This window comes from Xiphophorus couchianus, chromosome 6 (assembly GCF_001444195.1).
Source record: "Xiphophorus couchianus chromosome 6, X_couchianus-1.0, whole genome shotgun sequence".
NCBI lineage: Eukaryota > Metazoa > Chordata > Actinopteri > Cyprinodontiformes > Poeciliidae > Xiphophorus > Xiphophorus couchianus.
The window spans coordinates 4,380,780-4,391,374 of record NC_040233.1 but is presented as its reverse complement, the minus strand read 5'-3'; the positions used below and the strand labels follow the sequence as shown (position 1 = coordinate 4,391,374).

Sequence of the window (10,595 nt, the reverse complement as noted above, 5' to 3'; positions counted from 1 at the left end):
TATAAAAACAGAAATATATAAATTACAAACACATTTTCAACAATCGGTTGCACAGCAAACGTTCAGTAAACTTTTTTTTTTTAAATAAATAAAGAATAAATAAATATGAATGCCTACAAACGATAGTTTGGTTGTCTGATAGCGGCTCTCTCTGAACCTAAAGGTGAAGTCCGTCAGGCTGCTGGTGCTCAGCCTGTGTGAGCCTCCTGTCACAGATTCCAGTGTACTTCAGCTTCCAGCTTTCATCCTGTTCCGTGGATTCTCAGAGGAGACGGAAAGAACTCCACGGCTCGTCCAGAAACTCTGTGGTTCTCCAGCCCAGAGCCCTGATGCCGTCGGTAACATGTGACCGAGCTTGCAGCCCCTTCTTAAAAAGGAGAAGACAAGTTGCGTCCAACTTTCTTTTTTCTGTTGTTTGCTGTTGTTGTTTGTGTTTTTAAAAAAAAGTCTCTTAGCCCGTCTTGGTCTCTCTGGTCAGGTTCAGGTACGCCGAGGACCTGAGGAAGCGAGGGTAGCAGTCTTTCTCCATCAGCGTGTAGATTTTGTCCTGAGCCTGATCGAAACACGACTGACTGGGCCGTGTCATGTTTTCCCTGGTGACTTCTTTGGTGGCGTGGTCAAGGTTTACCTGCAGAAACAAAGGGAACAGAGAGTTTTAGAGTCAATGTCTGGCCGGGAGGTCGGCAGAGCGAAGGGAGGGTTGCGGGTGGGCCGTACCTCTCGTGGCGCGTCGGAGCAGACAAACTCCTTGTAGATCTTCCTGGCCTTGGCGGCCAGCTTGGGCGGTTTGCTCGTCCGGTAGTCCTCACAGGCCAAGTAAAAGGCGATGTTCTCCTCGCTGAACTCTGACACCAGGAACGCTCTGAACAAACACAGTCCGTCTGGAAGCGGAAGCAAAGCGGACGTTAAAAGCCCGTCGACTGAAGATGGACAGAGTGACTCCGTCGCATCTACACAGGATCGTGGACTTACCTTGACTGGACAGCAGATTGTCAAATGACTCCTTCCATTTTAGAGGCTCGTTGACTTCATCATGTAATCTGTAAAAACATGGGGGGCAAAAAAAACCATCATTAGAAAAGGTTTCCGCTGCAAGTTCACCGAAATGCTTCCAAAGAGACGTTGCATGCCGGTCTTACCTCTGCTTGTCACTTTTCTTGGCCTGCCCTGTGAGGCTGTGCTCTGACCTCTGCAGCAAACTTCCAAACAACGCCTTCAGCTCCTTCGCCCTGCAGGGACACATCGAGGCAACAGACCACTTCAGACGACATGCAACGTGTGCGCAAGTTGCTGGCGTGAGAAAACTTGACTACGAGCGTGAAATCTCTGGTCGGGTTTACCTCTCCAGGCAGGTGATGGGCAGCGATTCAAGTCCTCTGCACATGGTGAGATGCTTCCTGCTTGTTCTTGAGTAGCTCCCAAAGTTTCTCCCGAGCGACTGCGGGCGTGAGCCGACCTCCTTGTTGTCAGCAAAATGAGCTTTCCAGCTGCTCTGCCGTCTGTGCGGGGAAAGCGGGTTTTTATAGAGGCGGCCGGCGTGTGACATCATGCTTCTCAGCCCAATGAGGGAGCCGAGTGGGCGGATGAAGAGACTCCTTGACGCTGAATTTCCTCCACGCTACTTCCTCGCTGCTCGGTGACTCGTCACTGAATGAATTACTTCACTGCTCTCCAATGTCCTTGCTGTGAATAGGGGAGTGAGTTTTTTTCTGAGGGGTGTCAGGGCTTTGCCTTTGTGAGCTTGTGTGTGTGTTCATTCAGTGATTCTGTAGAAGATTAATCAGAAAATCCCTTTCAGCTGTAGCATTTAACATAAAAGAGGTTCTTTCTTTTTTATTTTTTGTGCGTCTGCCTAAAAGAACCTAACAGATTTCATGAGCCTTTCTTTTGCCCCTTCCACACCTCTCACATGCATCCTCCGTTCTATTATTTCAAATATAAAATGAACACCTAATTACTTAAAACTTTCTGCAAAGGAGCATAATCTGCATCAACACAGAGCAGTTTGTCAAGACAGTCAGTGCGTATATTTTTGTCGACATTTTGACTTTCATGAGGCGTTCTATACCTGCCGTCTCTGTTTCTCATCTTGCCTTATATGTTGACAAATAGGATGAAGTGGAATATGTATGTGGGTTGGAGGAGTATATTTCGTGGAATATTACATTCTGTCACATGTTTGGATTACGTGTCACTTTTGATGCCTCCCAAAATAGCATAATGTGTGCGTTAGATGAGAAGTGTCCTCACTCTTTTGTTTTGGCGGGACAGCTTCTGTTTTGTTTTCCCCATCAAGGATGAACTGGTCACCTAGAAATGAACGCCATGAGGAGGTTAAACGATTATTAGCCCATTTAGCTAAACATTAGCAGAACTGGCATCAGTTGGAGCTAGCCCGATCAGTCAGCATGCTATAATGAGTATATGTGATATCTGATGCGTATATTTAGAATTTCCTAATTTTGATGCTCATACCACCACATTTTTTGACGTCTTCAAAAATCCATGACAGTTTTTGATTTAGCTGATAGTCTAACTGCATATATGTTACATATCCTACAGTGTGACGGGAGAATACCATAGCTTTCTAGTATTGATTATTATAACACACTGATATTATACTCTGAACAAAAAGATAACTCACTATAAATAATTTAATACAATATATTGCTTACATCATATTTATATAGATAAGAACTGTAGCCTGGGTAACGAATTCAGCTTCAGTGCTCACAGGTACAGGAATAAACGTGTTTTCTTTGGGGTTTTTTTACTTCATTCTGCACAGACCCTGTCTGGGCCGTCTTTCCTATCAAGGCATGACCACGCATAGAAAGCTGCACCCATAAATAGCCTCATGGGCACAAAAACAATTGTTTACTTAATCCCAGAGTCTATTTTTACTCCGACCGGGAGGCCAGTTACCAGTAAACTCTGCTAATGGCCTGTTTCCCAGTTAGTTGAAGAGCGCTAGCAGGAAGGAGACAATCAGCCCGGTGGGTGAAAAGGCACAAAGCTCGCCGATAGCGGCTGAGGCGGCTTCCTCTACCGGCAGCCACCGACAATTCCTTCCCCTCTGACTGCCTGCCTCAGCTGGCGCACAGCTCTGGATGTCAATACAAGGTCACTTCAGCCACAGCTAATGAGCCTCTCTCCTCTTTCTTCTCAGGAAACACAGTCTGAGAAGCTAACCGGTATGAAAAAGAAAAAACAAAGAGAGAGAGAGAGAGAGAGAGAGAGAGTCGGGGAAGCCAACATTGTGGTGTGGGTTGGAAATTTTGGGAAAAAATGGATGAGTAACGCAATTTGTTTTGATCTGACGTTCAACTGGCTTCTAGGGGGAAACTGGATTAAAACAGCTGACATTTCGTCACTACAGTCACCAATTTATGCGCATGTCAGTGGGATTTCATGTGACAGACCAACAAAACTATGAAGTGTAAGGAAAATAAGTCACAGATGCATTTTGACAAAAGCAAGAACGATCTGTATTCGTGCAGCCTCCGTTACTCTAGTACCAGGAAATAAAATCCAGTTCAGAAGCCGCCTATTTTGTGCATAAAGCTAATCTGTGTGTAACTTCATTTCACTGTGAGTCCAGATGTTCTGTGAAGGCCTCAGAGGTAACACCAAACATTCCTTAAAACTATGTAACTTTTACAAAGAGATTGTTTGTTACCTATTTGTTAAAACAGTCACCATGTCGTGACAATTTATGAGGCAGACAATATGTGAAAATCTCCTCTACCTCCTCTCTGAGCTTCTGAAAAAAATGCAACGCTTCGACCAAAAACAACCAATCAGAGCAAGGGGGAGGGGCTTAGTGCTGTCAGCTAACATCATGAACTCGCTGTTACATATGCTAGCGGCCCGAGTGTCTCATAACTTACAACAGTAGTCCACTTCCACTTATTGGCAAGAGAATTTGCGCATTACCTAAACATTTACCTCTAAGGCGTAATAATATGAGGGTAGTCGTAATATTTTCAGAGTAAAGTTGTACGAGTTCAAAGTAGAAATTATACGAGAATAAAGTCACAATAATGACAATAATAAGTATGTTTTAGGGGTAGATACAAGTAGCTCAATATTTAGCTCTATGCTAAATATTTAGTTTGTGAATGCCCTTATCACACAGCATCATATAGCATAATTTTACCAACTGTAAGTTTTCTTCTCTAACCAACAAACTGGATCAAAGTTTTTGACTCAATGTTTGCACAAAATGACTAAACAGGAACAAAGCAGCATTTAGGTCAAAGTAAGAACTCAGCCATTTTAACAGTGTTCAGAACAGCTCTGTGCTTTTTAAAACAAAAAAAGAGACCAGAAATAAAAATGCAATATGAGAAGCACTTTTATTTCCATGTAGCAGTGGGATTAAAATAGATTTAGTCTCATTTTGGTTATGCTTAAAATATTATTCAGCTGGAAAAGTTTCATAAGATTCCTCATGCCGGTGATTCATTCTCTGTCAACAACAAAAGCGGTGATATAACTTCGGTAATATCACCAGAGTTTCTAGGTTGCCTGTCAGCAGAACTAGATACTAAGGTGTGTTTTTGTCTTCTTTAATATCTGGCAAGACTGAAGTTTTCTACAATCTGGGTTATTCAGCTTTACCAAGAGTTTAGGTCCATTGAAGAACTAATTTACTTATGAGAAAGAGTGAGATAACACACAGTTCCCCTATTGTCAAAAACAAGGTTATATTAAAAATGCAAACGCTCATATTTCATGTTATGAAACTGTCCTGTTAGCTGGTCAGCAGCCTAGACCCAGAAACGTTTCATTTTGTCTTTCGTAACAAACGATCAGGTATGAATCCTTCCTTCATGTCCAAGAATAAGGAGGATCAACACAACTTCTTCAGACAAATGATTTCATGCAACATTCTTTAGCTTTATGTATCTTAAAGATGTTATAAATTAAAATTATCTCTTTATTGTTGCATTATTGCTACAATTATGCCATCATATTAGTATTTACATGGTCAACAGTTTAGCCATTTTAATCATTATTGCTATGACTTAGTTGCTAGTTTAGTTATAGTTTTTGAGAAAATGGGCAGATTATGATTTTCATTGTCTTCAAACTACTGTACTCCTTTTTATTCAAATTTTAATAAATCACTTCTCCCAGTTGGTTTAGCGTGGTTGCAAACAAGTATTTTCCCGTCCATGATGTTGAGCAAGAATAAGTTAATACGCAACTGCCTTCATTTCATTAATCACACACTCTGATTAACGTTTCGCTGGCTTAGCTCATTCATAAATTACCCTTGTTTTGTCATTTCTTTTTCTTTTTTTTATCTGTGCTCTCAGCTCTGGGACTGCCACCGCTTCCTGTCCCACTCTGATTGCTCAGCCTGGTTTCTGGAAAGCTCGTCCAAATGCGGGAAGTGCACAACTACTCGGAATTCCCAGATGACCCGTTTCGTTTCCCTTAGCCTCGGCTTGGACCGCTTCCAAACACATGAGTGCGACTTCTCCTTCGTCCCTGTCCCCCTCCACCTCTGTGCATTTGGACCTCGGACTCTGAGGTGGCATCATTCAAATTCCAAGTACAGAACAGTTCAAACATCGGGGCGTTTATGTGCTCCCCTCTTGCTTCTTCATCTTCTTTTTTTTTTTATAACAACCTGTTCTGCATTTTGCAGAGTGCAGCAGGCTGCAGATACAGTTGGTAGCTGCACCATCTGGCTGTGCACAGGGAAGCCAGGAACTGCATATTTACTAAGCCATCTATCTGGGAGAACAGGTGGAGGCTGACCTGATGCATCCCAACTAAGATGGCCGCTGGCTGCCGCAAGCTCCCGTCTCTGCGTTATCAGATGTCAGCTGGCCATTGAACATCTGGAGATCCAGTGACAGCGATGGCAAATCAATGCTAACTGGCCTCAAGTTTGGGGAGGGGGAGGAATATCAATGAAGACTCGTGCTGCTGGACAGTCCCATCTGTCTTGTTCGTTTCCTCTGCCTGCCAGCTCTAAAACCAAACAAACAAGAAAAAATGAACCCTATCTTTAATTTTGACTGACTTTCACTAAGCGTCGTGTCAGTTTACAAAAAAATATCACTGCACGTTCACAGAGTTGAAATCAATTAAGCTACACCAGTTAGCTTCTAACTAACCCCGTCCTCTCGGTTCACACACCGAGGTCCGTTTGGTCCCACCGCGGACATGTTTGGCGACAGCATGCGGAGCCTCTCTCTTTCTTCTTGGAAATAATAATTAAATAACCCACAGAAAGAAGAGGTTTCACTTTTCCAAAGAATCCCCCCGCAGGAGGCCAATAGGCCTGCACTCGCTGTCACCGCAAACAAACGCGCGAGGACGAGAAGGCGCCAGCTGGCAGACACGCGGCTAATTGGGCACATTGTCCGAAATCTAGCAGCAGGCGGCATAAATCTCGTTTAAAAGGAAATGATGAGGAACATTAAGCGCATAATGCGCCGTCCTTTATGCGGAGATATTGCTGCGGCGCCGGGGGACGATGGGTACGGAAGGTTAATCAGGTGCCAGGAAAGGAGACAAAACTGTCACCTCGACAGCGTCTCTGCCTTATTTATCGAGAACGTTCTGCGCCCGGCATAAGTCTCCATGCATCTTGAATTTCTCCGTATTTTCTCGTGCTATAATCACAAACCTTATTGTAAATTATTGGGATTTTTAAAAAAGAAATCTGATATACTGACATAAAGTAACGCAGACAGAAGTGGAAGGAAAAAAAAACAATAGGTGGGGTGTTTTTTAAAAATAATCTGTGACATACATTAGTATCCTCTTGACGCTGATACTCTTAATGGCGCAGTATTATTTGTTTTTCAGCACATGGTATTATTTTATAGCACAGTAAACTAGCTATGTTTCCGTCAGTTGTTACCAAAATGCTATATCGAATATGACTTCATAAAATTTTCTTTGTAATTTAACGCTATGAAATTGGACCTCTGTCTCTTTAAGAAGCTCCTGCTCTTTCTGAAACTCCGCCTTCAGGAAGTCATCACAACATTTAGCAACGTTTTTATTTACCAGAGTTGCACTGAGAAGTGGCTCCCATCATAAGCTCAGTAGATCCGCAGTACTCCCAGGTGTTTGCTAATTGCTGCTGGCTAGTCTGAAGGAGCTGAGGTGGGAAATTCTTAAGACTAGGGCAGAGTTTAATTTTCCACAAACACACACACACAAATCTAGAGGAAAAACTCCCACATCACAAGAAAATGTATGTCCATACATGCTCTTCATGAATTTAGATTGAATTTGAGCAATTTCAAGTAGAAGAAAAGGCAAAACGTTTGTACAGAAAAACCTGAAAACCAAAAACACGACAAACTTTTCAGATATTTATTTGCAAAAAACCCCCCAAAAAATCAAAGACCACATTTCATTTTGAGTCTGGTACTTAATTTTCAGCTGGTCTTTCACATAAAAACCATTTAAATACATTCAGATGTGTGTTTGAGATGTGTGAAAAAGTGAAAACAGGTGTGAAAAATTTGGCCAAACTTTCCCGTAAGCGCCTGTTTTTTTCCAAAATGCGAGATAATTGGTGTCGTGTCGACTTACGCAAACGTGTGACGATATCCTCCATTAACATCTCTGTTATTTTAGGTTGAATAACAGCGTTGTACAATATGTTTTCTCCTCTTTTTCCATTACAACAAGTAATGGACTAATGTTTGCCTGCTTTTAAGAGCCATTGTACAATTCGGGGTGAAGAACATTCTGGGACCGGCCTGTTGAAGGTATCTTGGCAGACCAGGTTTGAGAGAGACGTGCGTGCTTGGCAACGCTCGAGTGCGGAAAATCCCATGGAGTTTTTCCTCTCACATAACCTGACACATAACCTGTGTGAGAAATGGCTCCGTTATTGACCATCTGGCAGCGATCCGTCAAGGTCGAACGAGTTATCAAATAAAATTCACTTTTTAAAAAAAAGTTGAAGTTATATCTGAGATAGATTTATTTATTTTCTCAAACCCACAAACTCGAACAGACCTGAACTGAGCTAAAGAGACAAAAGGACAATAGTTTCAATAATTGCTGAAACAATAACTAGCTAAAACGGGGAAACACAGGAGGGTTCAATGAGCTTGATTACTGGGAGAATTACCTGAACCGAAGAACTGGAACCAAAAGGAGCAACAGGCCTGACAACAATCTGAGAAAATAACGACAAACGCACAAGAAAAGTAACACCAAGAAAAACATAACACTTACTAAACGAGGAAGTGAACAGCAAACCTGAATAGCACAAATGAACCAATGAATAAGAAAATCAAAATACTGATATAAGAACATGACAGGAGTAATCTAAAGGAAAAGAATAATAAACAGATAAACTACGAACTAGCAAAACCTGATGATGAGCAAGAAACTGACAGACTATGAAAAAGTCTTAAGCTAGAATTAACTAAACACAGCAGAAACTATTCGGGAAGATTAACATTTGAATAACTTAAAACAGACCTCAGAAAGAACTAATAATGCAGAAAGTATCAACCATAAATAACCCGTAACAAAACCACAAACCAGCGCACACAATAATCATGACTATTCCATAAAAATCTGTCAGATGACAAGACTGATGACATAAAACTGACCATTTAAAACAAAATAACTTTATTTGTTGTATAAAAAAACTACTGTGTGTGTATTTGATGACAAAATAAGTGTAAATCAGTCAACCAAAGGAAAACATAATAATATAAAGCTCAAACATGGCAATTTTACATAGCACTGCCCCTTTAAGGCTACACAAGTCACAGTATAAACGTTTCACCCAGAGGTTTTACGCGATCCAATACGTACAGCTGCCTGAGTAGCTGTTTGATGCCCTGCTATGGACCACTAGTGGGCTCCACTGAGTCCCCTGCCTGATTCCCAGGGTTTAACCACCATCATGCCACCTGGTGGCCAAATGTGTTCCTCTGGCATCCACAGGCTCTGTGACTGCAGCTCTGAGGAGGAGGTTCGTCCCTGAAGGCGGGGCTAGGCACCACCCATTGCGTTTTTGCGCAGCTGAATGGTTGCCATGGGAGATTAAAGGATTTCTCAAACATTCATGAAAGAATCAAGGCAACACTCCAGGTGTGTTTTTGATGATGGGATAACATATAACACGATGTAAAGCTCAAAAAAGAAAAAAAACCCCAACAAATCGATTTTACATAATACTGCCACTTTAAAAGTTTTGAATCATCAAATACATTTTTTTTTTGTTAAAGGTTTTATTGGCTCTAGTGGCCTTTATTTGACAGGAAAGAGGGTAATGAGAGAAGGGGGAAGACATGCGGCAAAGGTCGCCAGGCCGGGAATCGAACCTGCGACAGCCACGTCGAGGACTAAGGCGTCTATATGTGGGTTGTGCTTAACCCCTGCGCCACCACAGCACACCTCAAATACATTTTAAAACCAGGTAAAGATTTCTGGAGAAAGTACAAAATGCAGTTTTCAAATAAACATTTCATTCTTTGTTCACAATTTCAAAAAGTACTTTCTGCAGAAGAAGAAGAGGGAGAAAAAAAGAGGTATTCTTACTGGTGAAAGTGTGTAACTGGACAAACAAACAAACTGAGCGCGCGTGTGTGTGTGTGTGAGCTTATTGTTTCAGTTTTAATCCGGTGTAATCACGGAGCTTCTGCCTGTAATCCTGCAGAGGTTTCACGATCTGAGATTGTTTAGCTCTGCTTTTAGCCACGTCCGCGCGGGAAAAACTAGCCGGGACGCCATTGTTTGCGCTCCGTGCGTGCTGGAACATCTCCATCAGGCTGCCTTTACGGCAGCTCGTTCTGGGCCTGTGGGAGACAGTGAGAAGCTCAGAGAGAATTAATGCGCAGGATGACTGTATCTTCAGCCGCAGCACAAAGCCAAAGCTGCGAGTGATGCTCGTAGCGACTAAAACCAAAAAAAAAAGCAAGAGCTCGATGGAGGCAAAGCGTGTCAGATCTTCCTCAGCGAGATGCAACACAGATTCTGACAACAAAGCCTGAGTTTCTAAATGATGCTCGTCTCAACAAGATGCTACTAAATAAATGAAAACATTCTCCAATCATCCCAACCACTGATTCCTGCAAGGTTCTATCCAAAACGAGAGTGGCTGATGATGAACCGTCCTGAAGGTTAGACAAGTAGAGGTCGAATACCTCAAACTGTAGAACAGCAGTGTTTAGTCACAGAGCAGACTCTTCTGATGTAATACACAGAGGCCTGTCATTACAGTCGTCCTGCTGGACGGTGATTTTTCTAAGTATTTTCTTTCCTTTCCGTCCAAGACACAGGAAAAGAAAAAATAAATTCATAAAAGTGCAAAAAAAACAAACAACCCTTTTTCTTTTCTGATCTGTTGGATGAGAATAAAAAAAATCTCTTGCCCTGCAGGGCAAAGAAAAGAAGGCCAAAGAAAACAAAAATAAATAAATATACTTTAAAAAAAACCCAACTTTTTTCCTTCTCTACTCTGTTGGTTGTGTTCTGTAGAAAATAAACAAATCTATATTTTTGTAGTCAGAAATACTTAATAGAAAAAAAAAAATACACAGTTGGTCAAATTTTGAAAATCATGAATATTTCTCATGTTCAACTTCGGGGCA

General features: G+C 41.9%; 1 protein-coding gene across 1 annotated transcript; it reads right to left on the bottom strand.

Annotated features, from left to right (window-relative positions):
- Positions 1-443: 443 nt before the first annotated feature.
- LOC114145868 (regulator of G-protein signaling 5-like) lies at positions 444-1,621 on the bottom strand. The gene is made up of 5 exons (XM_028019513.1): positions 1,341-1,621; positions 1,140-1,229; positions 973-1,040; positions 718-881; positions 444-628 (listed from the first exon to the last, which is right to left on the bottom strand). Exons 1-5 carry the CDS (start codon positions 1,547-1,549, stop codon positions 452-454), a joined length of 708 nt encoding a protein of 235 aa, XP_027875314.1. The 5' UTR covers positions 1,550-1,621; the 3' UTR covers positions 444-451.
- Positions 1,622-10,595: the final 8,974 nt, after the last annotated feature.